Source organism: Salvia splendens, chromosome 1 (assembly GCF_004379255.2).
Source record: "Salvia splendens isolate huo1 chromosome 1, SspV2, whole genome shotgun sequence".
In the NCBI taxonomy this organism is placed as follows: Eukaryota; Viridiplantae; Streptophyta; class Magnoliopsida; order Lamiales; family Lamiaceae; genus Salvia; species Salvia splendens.
Window position 1 is genome coordinate 627,565 of NC_056032.1, and position 23,546 is coordinate 651,110.

The window sequence follows — 23,546 nt, forward strand, 5'->3', positions numbered from 1 at the left end:
GGAATCCTTCTATTGCCGCCATTTTATCTTTAGCATTGATACAAGACTGTATGCATTCATAGATATCTTCACCCCAATAGACAGGCCGAACTCGTGCAACCTACATATCTCAATCTATATATATCAGCACTTGAACCATCAACCTACAACTAGCATGAATCGTTTAGTTACCATTTGTGTAGTTCAGTATTTATTTTTCTTTTTCTTAATTTGTTTCCATGTTTGCAATAAGAACGAGAAAAGACACAACGTAAAATTATTTACTACTTAAAATTTTATTAGAAAAAGATTACCATTTTCTCTTGAAATCGAGTTGAAAGACTTGTTATTGATTCCTTAATTAAGTGTAAGGGGTTATTATGTAAATGAAAGAGTAATTAAAATCGACAAGCCCCTCAATTTTTAAAAGTAATGAAAATGACAAAATTGCCCCAATAAATTACGTGTATACATTAATGTACAACTGTACATTTATCATTACTCTTACAAATACTGTATTAAATTTAAATAATAATTTTCTCTTTTGAATAAAACTAAATACCTAAATTAATAAGAATATATATTCAAATTCGAAAAAAGAATATCTAATCAAAACTATTAGTTGCATCATTCCCAGATTTTTCGAGATATCCTAGGTATAGTTATTATCGAGATTTTACGAGATATCGAAGGCTATAGTCATAATAATTAATTGGGTAAATTGCTTCAAAAGTCGTCAACTTTGCAAATAGTTTGGTATTTCCCGTAAACTTAAAAGTTGCATGAAAAGTCATGAACTTTACCGGGTGTTGCAAATTTCTCGTACGACCCGACCCAGTACATTTCCGGCAAAAACTAATCCTACGTGGCTCGTCGGAGGTGTGACATGGCAAAATCTCCGGCCGAACAATAAAACGACGTCGTTTTTTAGTTTGGGTAAATTGCTTCAAAAGTCATGAACTTTGCAAAAAATTTAGTTTTTCCCGTCAACTTTAAATGTTGCATGAAAAATCATGAACTTTACCGGGTGTTGCGAATTTCCCATCCGAACGGAGGAAAACAATTTATTTTTAACACCGTGTTTTAATTTAATTTGGTTAGAACAATATTTTATTAATTATTGTTTTAAAATATGATTTAATTTTAGCTTGGGAGGAAAATAAAAAAAAATTATTAATGGAATGCACAGTCATCGCGCCACGTCAGCAAGAAGGTAAATTTTTTAAAAAAAAACTATCAGCGCGCCAAGTCAGCAAAGTTTGGCCGGAAAACCCGACTCGGGAAATCGGCAACCGAAGGTAAAGTTCATGACTTTTCATACAACTTTTAAAGTTTACGGGAAATACCAAACTATTTGCAAAGTTGACGACTTTTGAAGCAATTTACCCTAATAAATAATAAAGCTCTATTTATATGCATCTCTACGTTCCATTCTTTTCTCTGAAAACTCTACGACCATGTTTGGTTGGCGGGAAAGTAAAGTTGGCAAAGAAAATGATTCCTGTTACTTTCCCGTATTTGGAAAATATCAAGATTTGAAAGTATATATTTGATTTAAACACTAAACTAAAAATATACTTATCATTTTTTATTTATAAAAAAGAATAATACATATTATTTAATAAATTATTAATTACAAATGATAATAATTATAGTATTTTATTTATTATTACGATGAATAGTTTAAATATGGATTATACATCATAATATAATAATATAATAATAAATAAGATTATTATTATTATTATTATTATTATTATTATCATTATATTTACTAAATTTTTAATTGAATAAATTTTATAATTTAAAATTTCACTAAATTTTATTGTTAATTACTAATTTATAAATTACTAATTATTATATTATTATATAATTATAATTATATTTAATTATTTAATAAATTATTATTATTATGATAATAAAAATAAAAATAAATATTAATAATATAGTTATAATTATGATAATTTATATTATAGTTATTTGTTATCATGAAATTAAGTATGGTTTATACTTTTAACTTATTTTTATTTTTAAAACATTGTAATAAATAATAACGATGATGATGATGATGATGATGATGATGATGATGATGATGATGATGATGATGATGATGATGATGATGATGATGTTGATATTAATAATAATAAAAAATTGTACTACATTGCATTAAATATGTAAGAATCCTAAAACTGGGAAAAAGAATACCTAAGAAAAGTTAGGATTCAAAATCCTGGAAAGTTATACTAACTTTCCTTATTTCAGGATTTTGATTACTTTCCCAGTTTGATTAAAAACGGAAACAAACACATGAATTTAAAATTTAATGAATCATATTACTTTCCCAAACAGAATCCTGGCAACCAAACATGGCCTACGTCTCTACCATTATATTCCATCAAACACATAGCAACATCTGAACGATGATGTGTGTACATAAATTCTCTTGCATCTGCTGGTGGAGTCTCTCTTGAGATTTAGAGCTGTTTGCAAATTCTGGTGCTACGTCATCGATTCTCCATCTTTTCGAGAACTGCACATTCACAACAACAACAGCAACAACGTATTAGATGACATGGTACGTTTAGAGTTTTATTTTGACAAAGGTAAACTTCGATTGCTACACAACACGAAGCCGTTATGGTCTTATAAATCGGGCCAATCGATGGGCTACGAGTTTAGTTCCTACCTTGATCATCATCAAGGACAAGTTAGGTTATATGGGCCGGTCATGGGCCTAGCTTGCATCTACAACACGCAACTGCGTAAGCCCATAGCCATATGCAACCTATGTCTAGACCAACTCAAGATTCTCCCACCGATAACAACCTCTTCCTATTCCAACCCCTACCCGTGCGAAATAAGCGAGCGTGAGGTTGCAATTGGTTTCGACGAAGATTACAAAGTGGCACAACTCCTTTTGTGCACGGAACACTTCTGTCTCCATGGCCTAAGGCCACCCGCAACGGGTCACACGGGTGGTCCGTGTTCCGTCACGAAGGGATGAGACGACGGCGTGACGCGTTGCGGCGCCCAGTCTCGTGCCCAGCCCGTTCCGCGTTGAGGCGATGTGGCGCGCTCCGGCGCCATGTGTGACGCCCACTTGCCGGTCCGCGAGTGGGCATCGTCACGCTGATGCAATAAATCATTTTTTTTAAAATTCGAATTAAAATAAAAAAAATAAAAATTGGAAAACGGTAATATTACCGTTTATAACCGTTTTCCATTTTTTTTACTCTGTACGCCTAATTCGTCCTCATTTCACACACAACTACACATCTATTCTTCCCAAATCATCTCCATTTCCTCTCCAATTTTTATCTAACATCTCATCAAAAAATGTCCGGCGATGGAAACTCCGGCGATGGAAGCTCCGGCGGGTGGGATCTCAACGCGCTCGGCGACTGGGGAAGCATGTACAACACATTGGGTGGTTCCGGTTCGTCGACGTCGGGCACCCAGGGTTCGTCGACGTCGGGGGTACCAACCACCCAATTTTGACGTGGATGCATACGCCCGTCTCTCTGCCCCGGGGTATTCGCAGGGATTATCCCAGATTCAGGAGTATTATTACGTTGAACTCACTCCGGAAGAAGGCCGAGGCGGGGGAGGAGGCCGAGGCAGTGGAAGCTCCAGGGCGGAGGCGGAGGCGGACGAGGAGGAGGAGAAGGAGGCGGAGGATCTAGGCCGGCATCCGTACGGCCCCAAAGAAACGCTGGCGGTGTACAACGCCTGGATCAGCGTCTCGTACGATCCCATCGCCGAGAATCAACAATCCCGAAAGTGCTTTTGGGAAAAGGTCACCGAGGCCTACCACCAGATTAAGCCGAAGGGGTCCCGCCGCCGCACATATAAGATGCTCCGCGCTCGCTTTAACGGAGTCGACAGAGAGGTCAAACGATTCTGCGCCATCCACAAAAATGAAGCGGCTCATTACCAAAGCGGAGCCACGGGAGCCGACATTCTGAGGTCGGCTTTGCGGGTCTACTTCGACGGCACCGGCAAACCATTCAAATATGTCGATGTTTATGGCAGCACAACTTGGCATTCCGCCTCCTCACGGCTTTAGTGCACCTCCACCGCCTTCGGGGAATGATTCGCCAGCGGAGTAGTTTTTTTATTTTCTATTAAATTGTATTTTAAATTATGTCATTTTAATTTTTTAGGATTTTAATTATGTCTTTTTTTATTTTTTTTGAATTTTAAGTTTTATTTTTATTTTATGTTTTAATTTTATTTTATTTTTAATGAAGTGTGTTTTTTTTAATTGATTTGGTTGGAAATAAAAAAATGAAATTGAATGAATAGTAATTTAAAGAACGGTTAAGGGACGGTTAAGAGACGGAAGGTTGCAGGTTCTGTCCCTTAGTTAAGGGTTGGAGTAAAAAAGTACAGTGGGGCCTTAAATATATAACTAAAATATTAAAGTGTCATCCAAATCGCCACTTCGACTCCACCCCATCGCCATTTCTCTTATCTCTCTCTCCTCAATCCGTTTTATAAGAGCATCCACAATGGCGCCTAGCGCACCGCCTAGCCGAGCCCCGGCGCTAGGCGGTGCGCTCGGTGAACCATTGCAACCGCCTAGCGATTTTCTGAAAAAAAATCGCCTAGCGCTAGGCGATATACGGGCGCTCGGTGATGCGCTGGGCGATCCGCTGGGCGCCATTGCAGGGTCCGGATCGCGCAGCGCATCGCCCAGCGGATTTTTTTTTTTTCGAAACACTATATATACGCGCTTTGCACGTCATTTCCATTCGCACAACTTATTTTAACGAGTTTTCTCTCTATCTTAATTCTGTACAAGAGCAACAACGTAAAATGGAGAACAACAGCAAAGGTACTCCAGTGACGAGCGGGTCTCAAACTCCCCCGGTACCTGTGGGAGGTGGATGGGGTCCGATGCCAGGTTACTATAACATGTACCTATGGTAGGGGATGATGCCCGGGATGGCAGCCGGGGGGAATAAGCCCAGGATGGGAGCTGGGGGGAGTATGCCGGCGTGGCAGAGGGTACCGGGGATGCAATCCGGTATGCAGATGATCCCGGGGTGGGTGCCCGGGATGCAGATGATGCCGGGGGGGACGGCGATGCAGCCCCCGACAGGGGGGTACCGGCGACGCAGAGGACGCCGGGGGAGGAAAACGTCTATCGCCCCAGTTTTGATTTTTCGACTGCTTCTTCGCACACATCGACCCCAACGGAGGCGCAGTTCACACAATTTGATACTTTTTCCTTAGATGAGTTGGGGTTTGATATTCTCGGAGTTCAGGATACTTCCGTTCAAACGGGGTGAGCAGTGCGGGGTCGTAGCGCCCCAAAGAAGAAGGGCAAGGGGAAGAGGGTCGGCGAGTCGTCGCAGCCGGGTGAGGACGACTGCTCGGTACGGAGAAGGTGGACGGATGCGGAGAACGTCGCGCTGTCCAAGGCGTGGGTGAGTGTTTGCGATGATCCCCTCACTTCGAACAATCAGAGGATCGTCAACTTGTGGGCTAAAATAGCAGCAGCCTACAAGGCATTTTGCCCTGAGGGGAGGCCACGCACCGGGGAGGATTGCCGGAAGGCGTGGGACCGAATCAGGGCTGCGGTCTCCCGATTTTCGGGCTGGTACACCAACGCCCTCCGCATGCAGAGCAGTGGCCAAACGGAGGATGACTGCAGGAGGATAGCGGAGAAAGCCTTCCCCTAGCCCGGGTTGTATAAGAAGTTCACCTACTAGAACTGCTTTGTGGTGCTGAACGAATCCGAGAAGTTTCGTGTAGGTGTCGACGCTGGCTGGCCGAAGAAGCAACGACTGAACTACAACGATGATTTCAGCGGCAGCAGCGGTGGTTCCCACGACCTCCCCGAGACGGCCCAGGTGATCCCCACCCCTCGTTCGTTCGCTCGCCGACCTCGCCCGGCTGGGCAAAAGAGGGCGCAACGGGAGGCGAGGGGGGTCGCCGGGGGTTCCCAGGAGCTCCAGTCGGCATCCCCCTTTGGCCAGTCCACAGAGGATCTCAAATACTTCGCGCGTCAACAAACGCGCGCTCAGATGGTCAAGACGTTAGCCGAATGGAGGGCGGCGACGGACCCCGTGGAGAAGAGTTTTCTTCACGCATTGCTCGTGAGCATACGATTTGAGTGGAGGCGGCGACGACGGTGGCGGCGGTGGGGGAGGCGGCGACGACAGTGGCGTCAACGACGACGGAGGCGACGGAGACGAGGAGTGATTTTTTTAATTAATGTACTTTTTTAATTAATGTACTTTTTAATTAATGTACTTTTTAAAATTTTAATAGTATTATTAAATTTTTCCGTATATGTGTCGTAAATTTAATTCCGTATGTTGTGTGATTGTTAATTATTTGTTTTATATAATTTTGAGTGATGTGGTTAGGCTATGGCTAGGCTATGACTGGACTATTTGATTGTCTTGATGATGTGACATGAGGATTTTTAGGGCTAATGATGTGGCAGGAGGAGTTTGTGGTTAGGCTATGGCTAAGCTATTGCTGGGCTATTCCTATTGTGGATGCTCTAATAGTAGCAAAATCAGTGACTCTAATATTACGACCCAAATATGCTCTAAGCCTGCCTCGATCTAACCCGACCTCTCCTCCACCATTGAAGGGAATGTTTGATGAGAAAACACTTAGAGCATCCACAACCGTGCTCTTGCCAGCGGCACGGTTGTGGGCCCGGGCGGTACTATTCATGCCTGCTCTCTGGCAAGAGCACAACACCCACAACTGTGCTCTTCCGCAAGGACGAACACAATTAATTTAAAATTCAATTAAACAATAACATTTCCATAATATTAAAATTCATTTAAAAACCACAATAAATATTACAAATGATAAATAAAATTAAACATTACATAATTAAAATCCTAAAAATTTAAAAAACCACTACTCGTTGCCGAATTTCGTCCACATGTGGTTGATTAGGTCTTCTTGTAGTTGATTGTGGATTCGAGTATCGCGCATTGTGTGTCTTGTCTCGATCCTCTGGCCAACCGTCGTATGCTCGCCTCGGCGTGGGGGAGACCTCGCTGTTGAGCTTCCGGCTTCGTCCTCGTCGTAGAAGTTAGCCGCCCTCGGCCCTTCGTCGGCTATAATCATGTTGTGTAATATAATACACGTGAACATGATGTCGGCGATATTATTCACGTACCACAGCCGAGCCGGGGCCTTCACAATGTTGAATCGAGCTTGAAGGACCCCGAAGGCTCTTTCGACGTCCTTCCGCTCTGACTCTTGACGCTGCGCAAAAAGAACCCATCTCGGGTCGTGCGGGTTGTGGAGCGTCTTCACGAACGTCGACCACCTTGGGTAGATACCATTGGCGAGATAGTAACCCATTCAGTATGTATTTCCGTTGATGGTGAAGTCGATCGCCGGTGCTACACCATTTATCACATCATTGAAGAGTGGTGAAGAATAGAGCACGTTCAAGTCGTTGTTGGATCCGGCAACGCCAAAATATGCATGCCAAATCCATAGGCGATAGTCGGCGACCGCCTCAAGGATAAGTGTTGGGCCGCCGCCTTTGTGACCGCTTAAGTGTTGCCCCCTCCAAGCAGTCGGACAATTCTTCCACCTCCAATGCATGCAGTCAATGCTGCCAAGCATTCCGGGAAAGCCATGGACTGATTCGTGAAGACGAAGCAACCGTTGGCAATCATCGGGGTGCCCGAAGGAATTCATCCCCAAAAGCAGAACGAACGCCATCGCAAAAATTCTTTAAACAAAGGATTCCAGTGGACTCACCGATATGCAAATACTCGTCGAAGATGTCGGCCGTTTGCCCAGTAGCGAGTTGTCGGATGGCACACGTACACTTCTGCAACGCCGTGATACTTTGCCGGCCGGCTGCATCTACACCTGTTTGAAAGTATTCAACACGTGCGGACAATGTATTGACAATTCGCATGAACAAGCGCTTTGACATGCGAAAACGGCGCCTGAAGTAATCTGCCGGAAACCGCGGATGGTCGGCAAAGTAGTCGGCAACGAGCCTTTCGTGGGCTCCCTCCCGGTCACGATGGATGTAGCGGCGATTTGATCTAGTGCGTTGAGGAGGATGAGCGGGGGTATTCGCCGCGACATATGCTTCGTAAGCGGCACGATGTTGTTCGTAGTATTCTTGTTCTTCGCGCTCCGCTTCCGCCATGAGATGAGTGAAATCCATTTGATGTTTTGAGTGAAGGTTGAATGTGTTGATAGTTTGTATAAGAATTATGAATGAGAGATGGATGAGAGATGAATTGATGTGATAAATGAGTGATGAATGTGTGTATTTATAGATGATTTTGGGAAAAAAAAATAAAAAAAAAAACAAAAAAATTCAGAAAAAACGGGGAAAAAACGGCCATATTTTTGGGATTTGGAAAATATTTTTTTAATTTTTTAGCATTATTTATAATTAAATACCGATTTTTTTTAAAAAAAATTTGAATGCAACGGCTACGCCGTTGCCCAATCCCGTGCCGCCACGTGTGCGTCCGCTGGCACGGACGTGCTCGATACATCGAGCAGCGCCGTGCCAGCGGCGCGAGCGCAGCGGCGGCGACCCTTCTCCTTGCCGCTGGCACGGACGGCGGTGGCGACGACCGCCACCGCTGCGGATGCTCTTATAACACCAAAGATCGAGTTTAGAATATTGTTGAAATCATCAATTTCAGAATTCAAATAAGTCAATTCTATAAATCTAGATGCGCATTAAGCAAACAAGAAGAAGAAAATATAGACTTCGTAGTTTCATGGATTGCTTACATGTTCTTCACATGTCGATTCATTTGATTCAATATTAGATCTTCTAATCTATGCCTAATTTATATGTTACCAATAATTTTAGGATTAGTTGTAAGTGGCATTTTGTTGACATGGATTGCATAGACTCCACAGTCCACATCATATCATGGTGGTTTATATCAAATATTGTGGTTGGCGTATTTTCTCAACATTGTCCTTATTTGCTTATAAATATGTATATATGGAGTAGTAGTTTAGAATGTTTTGCAAAATATAAATACACATTTGTATGGTATAAATATTTGTCTATTTCACATATTGCTATTTCATTCATTTAACAATGAATTCCCACTAATTAAAGAGTATTGAGCTATTTAGTGTCACAATTAATTTCCGTTGAATTTTTTTTTCTATTTCACTAATAATTTTGATCAAATTCAACCGTTACTCAAAAGGAAAATCAATTAATATATGTTCTTCAATCTAACGCTTTGGCCTCGAGTATTCATAGTTCAATTAAGCCTTTAGTCATTTTTAAATTTTATTGGATCCAAATAAAAAAAATAAGTAAAATAAAATTAGTGCTTTCTCTTTAACAATTAGCGGTTTAGCCTCTAAATTATCACAATTAACCTCTAATTAAAACAAGGAGATTATCGGGAAGAAGCAACTGACGTTTCCAATTTTAGTGAAAGGGGATCATCATCTTCCAATTCTCTTTCTCCAAATTCAGATCGGCGACATGAAATTCCATCTGTTGGACTTGGAGTGAGTGTTGGAGTTGATCTTATTCTATTCTGGGCTCGATTAATCCTACAAATGCGCTCCCACTTTGATGTTGCGCCGTGGTATTCGTTCATTTCCTCGTTTGGATTAGATTAGATTCCATTGGATAATACACATTCCGTCATGCACTCTCAAATAAATACTGTCTATTTTTACTCAAAAGACGCGAACTTGATCGATTAATCGGAGATACAAGAAAGATGCCGGGAGTTTGGAGATGGACAATACTCAGAGAGGTGGTCGGTAAAGGGAGGTGGAGGTGCGATCATTCTTATTCGCAGGTGCGGAAGCGTGGGTTGGTCAATTGCTTGCACGCTGTGAAGCGGAGGGAATCGTTCATCGGAGTGCAGGCAAGATACAAGTGGGACCAGGGCGGGGGCGGCGGTGACGACGACGAGCACCGCCCCTCTACCAGGAGAATTAGGGCGGAGGCTAATTGCCCTCGCTGCTCGAAGCAAATGGATCTCCTTTTCACCAACCGCCCCCACCACCTAATTCCTCCCAATTCCGATGCACCCGATTCAAATGCGGATGCACCTGATGCTGGTAGCAAGAATAACAAAGATGGTGGTGGTGGTGGTGAAGGGAATGCTTTCCAAGCTGTAAATTTATGCCCCAACTGCAAAACGGCCTATTACTTCAGGCCGTACAAGATGTCTCCTCTTCAGGGAAGTTTCATTGAGATTGGCAGGGTCAAAAGCAAGAACTCCAATTCCGACAAGAAATTGACTGATGGTCAGGACTACGGCAAGCGTTTTCGCCCTTCCTTTTGGGAGACCTTGAGGTCGTATGGTAGTGAGCCACCAGAAAACTGCCCCCCGCCTCCACCCCCGCCCCAGTCCCAATCAGGAAATGGGATCGCCGTGCATACCCCACCCGGCCCACCCTTTGCCCCTGGTGTCAATGCCATTCGAGCATCAGGCCATCGAACTGGTGCTAACAATGGAGAGAAGACCACCTGGGGTGGGTCTAATCTTGGCCAAAACTTTCCAACACCAAAGGAGATTTGCAAGGGGCTGGATAAATTTGTCATCGGCCAGGAACATGCCAAAAAGGTTCTCATTTTCTCCGTTCCTTTTACTTGCCACTCCATTCGATTGTATACTACCACTGTGCATCCTCATGTATATGTATAAATGAGCCACAGAGTATCAATCCCATTTCACCAATCTGTCAAGTAGTATGCTCAATAGAATTAGAATCCACTGATATTATCTTGTTTTGGGATCCATATGGCCACTTTCATACAGTGAATTTATCTGCATGCTTTATTAATATCAGGAGAACTTTTCCAATAAATTACGTTTCACACGGTTTGATCTTATCTAAAGAGATTTTAGTTCTGCCTTGATGTTAATATTGGCAGGTGCTTTCAGTGGCTGTGTACAACCACTACAAAAGGATCTCTCATGCATCCTTACCAAAGGGGTTAGTAGATATTGCCGTCTTCTTTATTATTGGTGGTATGAGAATAGGAAAAATAAACTTCATGCTTCTAGAAGGAAACTTATGCCGTGCCTGCTTAAAGTGCTCTTGTTAATGATTAATCACTGGATTCCAGGCTTGATTAATCCCAGTATTTCCTGACCCTTCAGAACAATTAATTCCTCTATGTTTGTTTAAATCAGCCATGCACCCTCTCAACCAAGAATCTGTTTTCTTCATTGCTGCTTCAGCGATGTTGTGATTTCTCAGTTATCATTTAACAGTACTCCAACTTATATGTCCTTAGCAGAGAAGAAGATTGATGTAAATTAACAAACTTTACATATCGTGTGGCATGTACTAGGTCGGAAGCTGAACCGACCAGATTAGAAGATGACGAAAATGTAGACTTGGAAAAAAGCAATGTGTTATTGATGGGCCCAACTGGCTCAGGTATGATTACTATGGGCGAAATGCTTATGCCTGACAATATTCTTTGGTTCAGTATGCAGGTTTATGTTTTTACTACAGAGTGTCTCTATAGTTTATGTTTTTTTCCCTTAGAAGTCTCAAGTAAGTTGCTGACTTGTTTTCTCTATGGTAATCAGGGAAAACTCTACTTGCAAAAACTCTTGCACGTTTTGTCAATGTACCTTTTGTCATTGCGGATGCAACTACTTTGACACAGGTTGGTGGTCAATTTTACATGTTAGAATATATAATATCAGCTGCATATAGTTAGAAACTTAGGTGGCATTAGAGTATGGTGGATCAGGGGATTGAGTTTGATGAAGGATTGTAAATCTTATCATTTATCACAAAAGAAAGTTAACTTGAAAAGTTAAAGTACCAATTGACAGCGGGTTACCAATTAATTGGTGATAAATTATCTTGAAATAGTTGTTTACACTACTTCAGAGACATTCTCGTCATTAGAATGTAGTCATCCCATGTGGCTTTGGCAGTTTCAAAGAACATAATATATTTTCTCACTGATTCTTCCATGCCATTCGGAAACCAAGTCATAACAGAACAATCTGTCCAACTCCTAGTAGCATATGTACCGTCTGTTGTAGCAGGAGGGAAAATAGAACATGACTTGTTTATTTTAAGATCTCAGAAACACGAGATAGTGGAACCATTGATTGGCTCAAGAAGTCCAAGTTCATTAATAAAGAATCGAAACACTTCGTGCTGCTTTTGATATTTTGCTTCGAAGATTTTTCATTGATTTGCTGTATCACATTAAAAATGCCCCTCTAAATTTGAATTGAAGTCTTCAAATGTCGGGTGTCATACATAGAGAATAGCAAATTTATTAACAACATATATTTGATTATTTTCTTTTGCTTTCAGTATTTTTTCCAAGCCATTGTCTCTCTCAGATCTAAAACCAAGTAATATCATATTGCAGGCTGGTTATGTTGGTGAAGACGTCGAATCAATATTGTACAAATTGCTCATGGTATCCTACTATTTCTTTGTTATATGCTTGCTTGTATAGAGATTATTCTAATCCAATCCATTAAAAGGGCTTAGATACCTATGGCGCATGCATGTTTAGAGATATATCATGGGGTCTGCAGAAAGATGTTTTATTATTGTCTGTTACATGAAGGTTAAGAGATGCGCCATGTGGGTTCATCTTTAATTTTCACGAAAAGCAGAGGCTGCTAAAATTTTCATGGCTGGATACATAAAGTGATATAAACTAGAGCAATTTATTCCCCTCTAAACTTTTGCATATGCTAGTAATGCTACTGAGTTGTAAAGAAATTGATTCAGTTCTATACTTTAAAATGTCCTAACTCACTTTCTATTTGTAAGTAAAAACAAGGAAAAGTGGAAAACTAATTCATGTCTGCCTATAATGCATAATTTTCTCAGTGAAGTGTGGGTTATATATAGAAGTGCCTAGCACAAGCATTCTAATTTATATTAGAAGTTGGATGAACATTAGTGGTTGATTGGCTGAGATTAGAAAATATCCTTTTGTTTTATTAGATGTTAGTAATACAAATTACTGGTCTCTAATCTCTATCACCCTTGGTCGGGAGGGTGTAGGAGTTGATATATCTGCATTTTGAATGAAAAAGTAAGTCTTTGTTGCCTCTTTACACCTTTGCCTATGATTGCTCCTTACTTTTGAATGTCCAAATTTCCTTTGCATTATTGAGTTTGAGGCTTACTATTTCATTTTTAACATTTGTTTCAAGGCTGCTGAGTTTAATGTGCAAGCTGCCCAACAGGGAATAGTCTACATAGATGAAGTTGATAAGATAACTAAAAAGGTTTTAATCATTCTTGTGTTTTTCCTTGAGCTTCTTATTCCTAACTGTAATACCAATTACAATATAATTATATCCTTTTGGTGATATTTAAGGCTGAGAGCTTGAACATCAGCAGAGATGTTTCCGGTGAAGGTGTACAGCAGGCACTACTGAAAATGTTGGAAGGGACTGTAAGTAATTATCCTGTGATATCTGACATTGTATTCTTTTGGGGATTATACATGACTCACTTTAAGCATATGGGTCATATGATTGCTTCTGGGAGAAATTATTTATGTTTTAAAACTATTTGGATATAACTTGAGTTGGATTTCTCATGAATGTCTTCCACTTGTGGAGTTGACTTCTTCATGTACAAATACAAATAATATACTAGAAACTAAATTCTACAAAAGTGAAATAAAATAAAATAATTTGGGGGCATTATTAGCAAGTTTTTTGATAAATCAAAATGTATGAAGTATTGTAACTGCCACTATAAGTAAAATTATTTCATAAGGGTTAGATGGATTGTAAATCTCAATTTTACAAATTTACAAAGTTCCACTGCTATCTTCTATTGCAATGTTAATAATCTTCTAGTATGACTCTTCACTATCATGACTCTGATAGGTCCAAGTCAATAGTGTGGCATGAATATTCGTTTGTCTACTAGTCATACTATTTTATAGCTTATGAGCATCATCAGATATAGAATCCATGTATGCATACTTTAAACTTTAAAGTGGATAATCTTTCTTGTAGTTGTGTGACAAAATCATCTGTAAACTAACGAAACACTTGTTCTCAAGGAATTGATGTCATTACATCAAATGAGTATTTGAATTCTTATATCTGACTTTGGATGCCAGATAGTCAACGTTCCAGAAAAAGGGGCAAGGAAGCACCCTCGAGGTGATAACATTCAGGTATGTGGTTCTAACGGTCTTACGTCTTTCCTAAATGCCTATTTGTCAATTTCCATACTTGATCTTGAAGAAAAAAGAAGCTCCTATCACTCACATCTCTATAATGGAATTCTGGAAATACAAGCAGATCATTGAAAATCAGCTTTGACCATTCAATATCTGTTCTGTTGGACTAACAAGTTATGCATCTTATTTTAATCCAGATAGACACTAAAGACATCCTTTTCATATGTGGAGGTGCATTTATCGATTTAGATAAAACCATTTCTGAAAGGTAATGACCCTTTTCATTAGCTCCTCTGTCATGGGAGAAAAGAACTTGCAAGCTGTGCTGCTAGTTGTGTTTGTATGATGATCTGAACCACATATTTAATTGTATTCTGCAGAAGACAGGACTCATCAATTGGGTTTGGAGCCCCAGTGCGTGCTAACATGAGAGCAGGTGGAGTGATTGATGCTGTCGTGACTTCATCCCTACTCGAATCTGTAAGAATGCTGAAATTGGGATATTGAAGATATACTGTTGGCTTGCTCGAGATAGTGAGAATTATAATACTTTCCTCTAACATGTATATGAAGTCTGAAAAAGTGACCTTTTCTCAGGTAGAAAGTAGTGATCTTATTGCATATGGTCTAATTCCAGAATTTATTGGGCGTTTCCCCATTTTGGTTAGTCTATCAGCCCTTACAGAAGATCAACTTGTTCAGGTAATTCTCATTGCTCCATTTTACTTATTTGTTTTTTCTTCTGCTTCATTCCATGCATGCGACAAAGTCCGGATAAAAGAAGGTTACAGCTATATTTCATCAACGTAGCTACATCGTGTCGCAGCCGATGCACCTGGTAGATTGTTTTGGGCTCTCTTCCATAGGACTTGCAATGCTATCCTGAAAATACCACTGCACAGACAACTCATGTACTTTGTATAATATGTATCCCGACATTTTGACTACTTCATTGCTTTTGCAGGTCTTGACAGAGCCGAAAAAAGCTCTGGGCAAGCAGTACAAGAAGTTATTTGACATGAACAATGTAAGCCTTTATTTTCCCCGAAGCTTGAGCTCTTCTTGTCCACTGTCAAATTTGGAATTGAATGAAATAACATGTTTAATATACGTAAATCTCAGGTCAAGTTACACTTCACTAAGAAAGCATTACAGCTGATCGCCAATAAAGCAACGGCCAAAAATACAGGTGCTAGAGGATTAAGAGCCATACTGGAAGGCCTCCTTACGGATGCTATGTATGAGGTAACCTGGTTATTATCTATCGAAAAAAATTTCGTCTTCATTAAATTGGTATGTAGCAATGGATTCCTTCTGTTGTCCTGTATTCCTTATACATTGGTTCTTCCTTTTAGATTCCAGATGCCAAGACCGGAGAAGATAGAGTAGATGCTGTTGTGATTGACGAAGAGTCAATAGGCCTGACAGACGTACCTGGATGTGGGGGGAAATTACTTCGTGGTGATGGTGCTCTGGAAAGATACCAAGCAGAGGCCAGCACCAAAGAAAGCACGGTATGATGTAAATACTCATAATAGATTATGCCCCAGAGTTAGTTTCTCTAACGCTTGAGTGCGACGTTTTCTCCAGCAAGGAAAAGCCGCAGCTGACTTTGAGCTGCAGGAAGGTGATTTGGAAGTCTCATCGAGAGCAATGAGCATGTAGCTTTCTAGCTTAGCTTGTAAGAAGGATTTTGTTTATCCTCTCGTTTTTTCCGCCCTGATTATATTGTAACAGTCGATTCATTCACCATTTCTAGTTGACATTTTCTTATTATAGATAGGGATATCTGAGTTGACTGAGGATAGAAAATAAGAGTATAGTAGCATAAGCCTAGATGGCCAACATAGATACTTCCCATGCGACACAGGCAGTTTGTTGTACACTAAAAATGGTGTTTTACACTTCTGTATCTATTTATCAAAGAAATAGCTCATTTTACCATCTCTTCTTGACTTCATGGTCATATTTTGTGTTGTTTGTCATAGATTAGTGCACAGTTACAGCAACACATTGAATGATTTATGAGGGCAACTCTTTTTCACTTTCTTGCTATGATTTAGTAGTAGAATACTGTCAAGAATTCAGAAAGATTATTGTTACATTATTTCAGAAAATCATACTTACTATCAAATAATTGGAGATTTCCTGTAGCATTCATGAATGTGATAAATGGAGATTACTGTAAAACAAAACCAACACTGGTGGGATTGGTTTGTGGCTTAATATCGAATCAAGCTTGTCTTATTAATGAAGAAATATACACGAGTTGTTTCAACAGCATTCACCAGAAAACAGTTAGCAGTCATTCAAAGAGGTAATGCTTGTCAACAGCTTCAGAGACATCCCAGGTGCAGCTCATGCCTTTGGGGAAGACGACCAAATCACCGGCACCAATCTCGACCGCCTCCTTGGATCCATCGGGATACACTTTCACCTTTCCCTTCAAAAGATAGCACGTTTCTTTTGCAGAGTACGTCCATGGAAAGTTGCTTGGCGGGCATCCCCACCTATTTCAGATTAAACAAAACTGATGAAATTCAATGATACAAGGCCAATGCAGCAATAGGACAACAGTTTTCTACTTCTCCTCGTTTGGTTTTCTAGTTTTTTCAAGAAAAATGATCATTAGAAGCTCAAAACATGGTCATAAAATCTACACAAGAAGCTATACAAACCAAGACTAACTCAAATTAGATAAGCCAGTATAAGATCCAAGTGTTTCCTTTTATGATATAGGGCTCTGAAATTGAGTGGACAAAAATCCTATCTATGATTCAGATTCAAAGATTACAGCTAAGAAACATGATTAATAATGAGCCAAAGAGGAAAAAAAACAGAGGTGAGGATTCCTCATCCCATTCTATAAGCATGAATCAAAGAGGAATATGGAGAAAAGAAATAAGGAGGATCGATGAGATGGAGTTTACTTGGGCCAAGAGCGAACGCCGAGCTCGGAGAGTTTGGATTCAGGAGGATTTTTGACGATCTTAATCCCCAATTTCTGGGTTTCGGTTGCCATTGTCACTTTTAGCTGCCGTGGAAGTAGGCTTCGTCTTGACTCTCGACTCAACTGGAAGCAGACTGGGGCGTTGCTTGTTCTTGCTATTGCTAATCGATTAGGTTAGGGAATTGGGCGCCACCACTATTGTAAATCCCAATTCCAACACCTGCTACCAAGCCATTAATAAATTAACAAACTTTTTCTTTTCTTTTGTAGGGGTTTTTCTATTTCTTCTTCTTACTTACTGTACAGCTCTTTCTTGAGAACCACACATTTTCTTCCTTCTTCAACCATAGCCTCCCAAACAAATGTAGCATTATCAGTATCACTCATGTCATGTTAAATTCTAGAAAACTGTTTTATGACATTGCTAGTGTGCCTTCTATTGAGTAAAAAGTTAACTGCCCTTAAATATAGATGACAGAATGTACTAAAATGAAACATGAATGAAATGTTTTACTAGTATTATTTATACAAACTTTACACTTTTTAATAACAATATGAAATACTGAAACATTTTGTATGAATAGTTTAATTACCCCACATCTGTACAAATAAATATACTTTTACATACTACTACTAATAATGAACAAAGGAAAACCAATCAGCTTGTCCAGCTACTTATATATCTGCAAATAATTTCCAAGCTAAACTGGCAACTTTTGTATCTGTATTCATCATGCCCTCTATCTTGATCAAGGAGGTAGGAATGGCAGTTTTAGTCATCTGTTTTCCATCTCTCCATCACAACATTAAATTGTTCATCTCTGTTCCTTACCTGCAAACATTACAAACTTGTCGCCTCAGCTTTGTATACTCTCAAGTCAATTACACCTCCAAAATCGAAACCCAAATGTAAAGCATACAAGAACTACATGATTACCTCAACCAATGGCTTTTTCCCTTGAAGCAACGCATCCACACTCTTGTCAGTCTAATAAGGAAATACAAAGTGGCAACTACTTAGTCCAGTTGTAGCTATTAATCTAAACTCAAAGGACAAAAGATCTTGTCAAATTCAGGCTGTTATTTTTATGTTCCCAGTAACCATAAAGTAGGAACATAATAAACCAGTATGAGGACATCCGAGATTTCTAGACAAAACTGATGTGGTTGTCTAACAGAATTTGAACAATATTTATGCAAATGCGTAATGAAATATGGTTGACCAACTAACCCGATGTACCACCCAGTTATGTCTTTCCCTCATTTCAATAAGAAAAGGAAATGTTGGATCAGCTCTCCTCTCAATAACGCTTTTCTTACAATTTCTGGTCCTAGCTTCTTGATCGCCCAAAACCACTGTTTTCAGCCCTCCAATCTGCATGGCAACAATAAGTAAATAAACTATAAATGCCAAGTATAAAACTTATTTAACATATTTCTAATCTCCAGTAGCGAATACCAAGCAGTAAACTTTAGCAAACAAAATTTCCAGTAAGTATAATGTGGAATATGCTACATGGGGAAATATCATCTAGTGTTAAATAGGATGTTTAAAAAATATTGGATAAAACATACTTTTGTGCTTTCATATTAAAGAAACAATGGCACGAACCAAATCACAAAGAGTGGGATTTTTTATAACATCCTCGATTCGCTTCCCATGAGCACTACCGATAAGCATTACTCCTCTCTGTGCAATAGTACAACAAGCACGCACTTCAGCTTCTGTGCCAATCTCATCAACAACTATCACCTCAGGCATGTGATTTTCTACTGCCTCAATCATCACTTTGTGCTGCATGCATGGTTCAGAAACTTGCAATCTCCTTGCTCCCCCAATTGCTGGATGTGGAATATCTCCATCACCTCCAATTTCATTACTTGTATCAACAATAACCTAGCTGATTGGAAATGCGAAGATCACTCTTAAATGAAAGATCATATTATGTGGAAAGGGATGCACCATAGACACTAAAGCACAAACCACTCTCTTTAGATGCTCATCTGACAATACACGAGATATCCCTCGCATGACTGTAGTTTTTCCAGCACCAGGCCTGATGGAGTCAGATATTATCAATAAGAAAAATGCCATTCAGATGCTAATGCAAGAATTAGGTAAAAATTAAAACAAATCAGTTGTAGTGCCACTTATGGCTTCATGTGTTATACGAAACCGGAAACTTTTAGGATATATCGAAAGAAGTATTCCACATTAATAGCAGTATACATACTTCAGAAAATGGCTTCATCCCGAACATCTTTTCTAGAACTATAATGATGAAAACAGCAAATTATGCCATGAAAATTGGAAAAATCTGGCACGATAACTTTCTAATGATTACCAAACAGGACGACTAGCACAATACAGACAGAACATGGTCAATTCAAAGCATTTATTTTGTAAATTATGGCTGCTACAAAAAACAAAGGGTCTGAATGATTTGTATTGGTTAGAGGAATTTGAACTATTAATTTTGAGGCTTGTCTCTATATTCAAGTGAACTTTCAGATGAATTCATGCTTGTATATTCTTTAGCTTACATACAATAAATATGATATTTAGTTTGCTTTCCCACTTGAGCTGATCTCCTTGAATGAGATTTGATGAATCAGCTCCAAAAAGATGTAGCAGCTCAACCCATTCATTGATCTAAGGTATATGAACCATGCTATAATTATCAGATAATGTCTAAAGGTAAAAAGTCATCCTCCAGTTCACTGCATTCACCAACTAGAAAATGCTTTCTTTTACACTACACACACATCACACAGATAAAGATTTACTAATCACGTATCATAGAGTTATATAAGATGCAAGACAACATGCTTGCTTGCCTTCCCAGAAACAAGATGCTTTTACCATACTCAAGCAAATCCTTGACCATGTCCATATTTTCTCTATGTGGCCTTCCCACTCTGCAAGTTAGACCAATCACTTTCCCTTTCCTGTTCCTGATTGCAGATATCCGATGCAGAGTGCCTACAATTCCAGCTCTATTATCTCCACCTAGTTCTCCAATTACATTCTGCGCATATTCCAGTTCTTCCTCGGACACCTGCCCAAATTGTGTTACTAATGAATGATGACAAATTGATTATAGATAGCAGCAAATCATGTTTATACCCTCAGCTAATAGAATACGTGTTACTCCAATTCATAAGACCTACCTCCGTCTTCCTAAGACGCCGTCTGCCAAGATCTCCAAAATAACATGCATGTGGGGGACGACCCACATCCAATATCACCTGTCAATTGGCACAAAACTGAGAGAAGATGAAGATGGTAAACATGCTCCATTTATATACCAAAAAATGACTAATGGAAAGATTTTAAGTTTCAAGCATGTCAAATTATAACAATATATCTGGTTCAAGAGCATATCAGAATCTCAAATGACCTTGAAACTAGTCTATTGAGATTTGTGTCTTCAAAATTCTCAATCTAAATAGGAACGGCCATGAAGTTCTCATACGTAGAATGTGGCAGTCTCCAGTATAAAACTTTAATTATTGTGTTTATGAAGTGTGAGCAAATTGCCAAAATTTGAGATTTTTTTTTTCATCAATTAAAAGTGTCGTATTACCTCCATAAGGTCATGCCGATTAGAGTCATCCAAAAGATCGTGGCGCAAATCATGTGGAAGAATCTGCGAAAATGCGAGAAGGAAGTTCGATTGCAGAGGTATGGCTGCAACTATAGAATATAAATAAAATTCGCTACCTCACCTGCAACAGCGCATGTATATCGTCATCAATGAGCGCGTGAGAGTTCTCAATCCTTGAGCTCGTAACACCGCAGCAACGGTGACATTGCGGTCGAGCAAATCCAATCGTACTACAAAAAAGTGTGTTTTTGTGGAGTGCGTGTGAACTTAAACAATGAGATTGAGATGGAGGCGGAGGAGTTGCAGAGGGAAGAGATAGACTTGTGAAGCAAGCAGCCATCATCGCTCAACCGTAGTTAGTTGCTTCGTTTTCGGAATAATTTATCGGGGCGTTTTTATAATTAAACAAAGTTTGAACTGAATTTGGGCAAGAGTGAAATAAAGGAAGAGTCGAGGGGCGTCTCCACAAATTAAGCACTACCTTAAATCATCAAAGTGATCAGTGGAATTCTAGAACTGTTAAATTGAGGAGGATGAACGGAAGCAGAGACGCAGAGGAGAAGGGCTTATTATGGAAGCTGCCGCAGCTTAAATCGAATCAACTGGGAAAGCTCGGACCTGCTTTCGGCGTTGGCGCCGGCTGCGGCTTTGGTTTCGCCTTTGGTCTCGTTGGAGGTAAAATTAGGTTTCCATGTTGAGGTCTGTGGCTGTGAGTGACGGTGTTTCTTCAATCAGGTGCTGGTTTTGGTCCGGGAATCCCGGGCCTGCAGCTCGGATTCGGGCTCGGAGCTGGGTGCGGCGTTGGTGTGGGTTTTGGGTATGGCGTCGGCCGAGGGATCGCGTATGATGACAATCGGAAATACTCTAATGTTGACAAGGCTTTTCACAGCTTCCGAGCTCTCTCCGCACAGTAAGTTTCCAATTGCAATTGCTTCTCATTTTTCCATACCTTCAAAATTTCTTTATTTCTGATTTTTTTTTGTTTACCTTGCGTAGAAAATGTGATCATATTTTGGTTATGATTGTCTAGATTAGTCTCGAATATTTAATGACTATCCATCTGAAAAAAAAAAGATTAATCTTGATTGCTGAAAGGACACCAATTTGAAGCTACTCTCTGTTTCTTTCAACTGTCTTGCAAATAATAGATTGTCTAACAATTGAAATTTACTATACATTTTATGAAATTACTATGAAATTTACTATACATTTTGTGAAATCACTACTATGATTCTGGCTTTTACAATTTCTTCATTTCTTAACTTCATTCTTTCTTTTTGGTTTTAGAGATAATTTTCAAATGATTAGCAAATTACCGGGTGTATTAACTATTTGAGGGAAAGGCTAAATATGATGATGATTCCTTTTCTTTTATTGGTTTCTGGGTTGCTGGTTGCTTTATCTTGCTCTTGAAGATTAAAATTTTCATTGTGATCCAAAAGAAAATGAAAATAGTAGATGTAGTGCGTCTCCATGTGTTAGACTGTGAGTGGGGAGGGGGGGAAGTGCATTCCTTTTTATTTTAGTGTTTGGCCGGCCGCTAAGATTAGTTCTAGGGAGTATTGGGTCGATGAAGCATCTATTTTCATATTGGCAAGCTCTGAACAGTCTGAATTTACAATATATAGGGAACGGCTCCAAATTTGTGCGACAGAATTGATGTTATCGAACCAGCTTCTATCCATTAGACCCAAGTATTGATGATAAACTTAGTAATGAGTAATGACTGTTTATTGCTTTTAAACGAAGAGCCAGTAAAGCTTGCTTTTGACACGATAGAATTATTACAAATTTAAAATGTCTTACTTTGGAGAATGAACAGCATTTCAGCATGTCCATGGTTCAACATGTTATGTTGCAACTGCAGTGATTAGTTATTATTTCATTTGATCTTTCATTGGTGGCCGTATTTATTGTTTCAGAAGGTGAGCATTAACGACTATATTTTCACTCTAGAGATTGTGACTAAAGAAAAGTGGGAACATATGAATCGAATTCCATTGTCTCACATCCCTTGGAAAAATATTTCAACTTTACCCCGTATCACTAGGCTCGTGAGCTCTCAATATTTGTCTACAAACCTAATCTGCATTGTCATCCTTAGAATAACATAGAAACCACAGGGGGGCATGCGATTTGTGTTTGATGAGTGTTTATTGAATCTAGGTTACTTTTTGGCAAAATTGTATTTGTATTCTTGCTGAAATGTGCAGAAAGTTCTATAATGATGATATTGAAGGTCATGATGCTATGAGAGAATGTGTAGAAAGAAATGTATTAACTTTATAATCTGTAGGATGTGAGATATCCCTGAAATGTGCAAAAAAAAAAGAATTAAATAGCAGTTTTTGCGTGATGGCAAACCAAAATTGTCTTGGGCTTGTGAGCATGCTAGAAATCTTGTTCTCATGGTGTTTTGGCTTTGGCTAACGAATGTCGTGGTTGCTTATTGCAGGGATGAAATCAGCGGCCTTGTTGACGAGCTAGTAGTGAATACGAAAAAGCTAATTCGAGCAACTTCCAGGGAGGTGAACAAGTGGCGAGGACAGGGATATGATTAAGTTAAAGCACTAGTCGAGCTGATGAACTTGCTTCGAATGTATATATATAGGATTGTGTTATTTGGCCCCTTCACCTTGCCTTGGGCACTCTCATTTTATTCCATGTTTATCAAGGCAAAGTGGAAAATATATTTCAATTGAAGAAACTCTAAACCTCTTTACAACCTAATGGCAAGTTCCCTAAGGGAAACTAACATACATAAATACATGTAAGGAGGAAGGCCAAAGTTACTATTTTTATTCAAATGCGGTTAAGTTACTATTTTTATGTGACTTATATTGATGGTTAAAAGAAAAGG

At 39.5% G+C, this 23,546-nt stretch overlaps 3 protein-coding genes across 4 annotated transcripts; 2 read left to right on the forward strand and 1 right to left on the reverse strand.

Annotated features, from left to right (window-relative positions):
* Positions 1-9,338: 9,338 nt before the first annotated feature.
* On the forward strand, positions 9,339-16,072 carry LOC121806275 (CLP protease regulatory subunit CLPX3, mitochondrial-like). The gene is made up of 15 exons (XM_042206266.1): positions 9,339-10,553; positions 10,865-10,926; positions 11,288-11,376; positions 11,532-11,611; positions 12,338-12,388; positions 13,140-13,214; positions 13,307-13,384; positions 14,066-14,122; positions 14,326-14,396; positions 14,509-14,608; positions 14,726-14,830; positions 15,093-15,155; positions 15,251-15,373; positions 15,484-15,642; positions 15,719-16,072. Exons 1-15 carry the CDS (start codon positions 9,699-9,701, stop codon positions 15,791-15,793), a joined length of 2,043 nt encoding a protein of 680 aa, XP_042062200.1. The 5' UTR covers positions 9,339-9,698; the 3' UTR covers positions 15,794-16,072.
* A 1,546-nt stretch (positions 16,073-17,618) lies between these two features.
* Positions 17,619-21,053, reverse strand: LOC121806283 (uncharacterized protein ycf45-like). Of its 2 annotated transcripts, none has more exons than XM_042206277.1 (9): positions 20,808-21,053; positions 20,666-20,728; positions 20,250-20,327; positions 19,917-20,137; positions 19,063-19,135; positions 18,691-18,975; positions 18,310-18,453; positions 18,016-18,066; positions 17,619-17,910 (listed from the first exon to the last, which is right to left on the reverse strand). In XM_042206277.1, the coding sequence occupies exons 1-9, from the start codon at positions 21,027-21,029 to the stop codon at positions 17,851-17,853; spliced, it is 1,197 nt and encodes a 398-aa protein (XP_042062211.1). In that variant the 5' UTR covers positions 21,030-21,053; the 3' UTR covers positions 17,619-17,850. The 2 variants fall into 2 exon arrangements, with proteins under 2 accessions (XP_042062211.1, XP_042062217.1); XM_042206283.1 differs by having other exon boundaries at positions 20,803-20,914.
* A 159-nt stretch (positions 21,054-21,212) lies between these two features.
* Positions 21,213-23,451, forward strand: LOC121806316. Its single transcript, XM_042206315.1, has 3 exons — positions 21,213-21,361; positions 21,422-21,596; positions 23,142-23,451. Exons 1-3 carry the CDS (start codon positions 21,220-21,222, stop codon positions 23,245-23,247), a joined length of 423 nt encoding a protein of 140 aa, XP_042062249.1. The 5' UTR covers positions 21,213-21,219; the 3' UTR covers positions 23,248-23,451.
* Positions 23,452-23,546: the final 95 nt, after the last annotated feature.

What these genes read in the sequence shown, in the direction of transcription:
- LOC121806275 (XM_042206266.1), top strand. Translation starts at nt 9,699, where the DNA reads ATGCCGGGAGTTTGGAGATGGACAATACTCAGAGAGGTGGTCGGTAAA. An exon ending in AGTTATTTGACATGAACAAT is followed by an intron (nt 15,156 to 15,250) that starts GTAAGCCTTTAT and finishes CGTAAATCTCAG; the next exon opens with GTCAAGTTACACTTCACTAA. An exon ending in CCAGCACCAAAGAAAGCACG is followed by an intron (nt 15,643 to 15,718) that starts GTATGATGTAAA and finishes CGTTTTCTCCAG; the next exon opens with CAAGGAAAAGCCGCAGCTGA.
- LOC121806283 (XM_042206277.1), bottom strand. Translation starts at nt 21,029, where the DNA reads ATGATGGCTGCTTGCTTCACAAGTCTATCTCTTCCCTCTGCAACTCCT. An exon ending in ATATACATGCGCTGTTGCAG is followed by an intron (nt 20,729 to 20,807) that starts GTGAGGTAGCGA and finishes GCATTTTCGCAG; the next exon opens with ATTCTTCCACATGATTTGCG. An exon ending in ATCCCACTCTTTGTGATTTG is followed by an intron (nt 18,454 to 18,690) that starts GTTCGTGCCATT and finishes GTTGCCATGCAG; the next exon opens with ATTGGAGGGCTGAAAACAGT.
- LOC121806316 (XM_042206315.1), top strand. Translation starts at nt 21,220, where the DNA reads ATGAACGGAAGCAGAGACGCAGAGGAGAAGGGCTTATTATGGAAGCTG. An exon ending in CGCCTTTGGTCTCGTTGGAG is followed by an intron (nt 21,362 to 21,421) that starts GTAAAATTAGGT and finishes TTCTTCAATCAG; the next exon opens with GTGCTGGTTTTGGTCCGGGA. An exon ending in TTCCGAGCTCTCTCCGCACA is followed by an intron (nt 21,597 to 23,141) that starts GTAAGTTTCCAA and finishes TGCTTATTGCAG; the next exon opens with GGATGAAATCAGCGGCCTTG.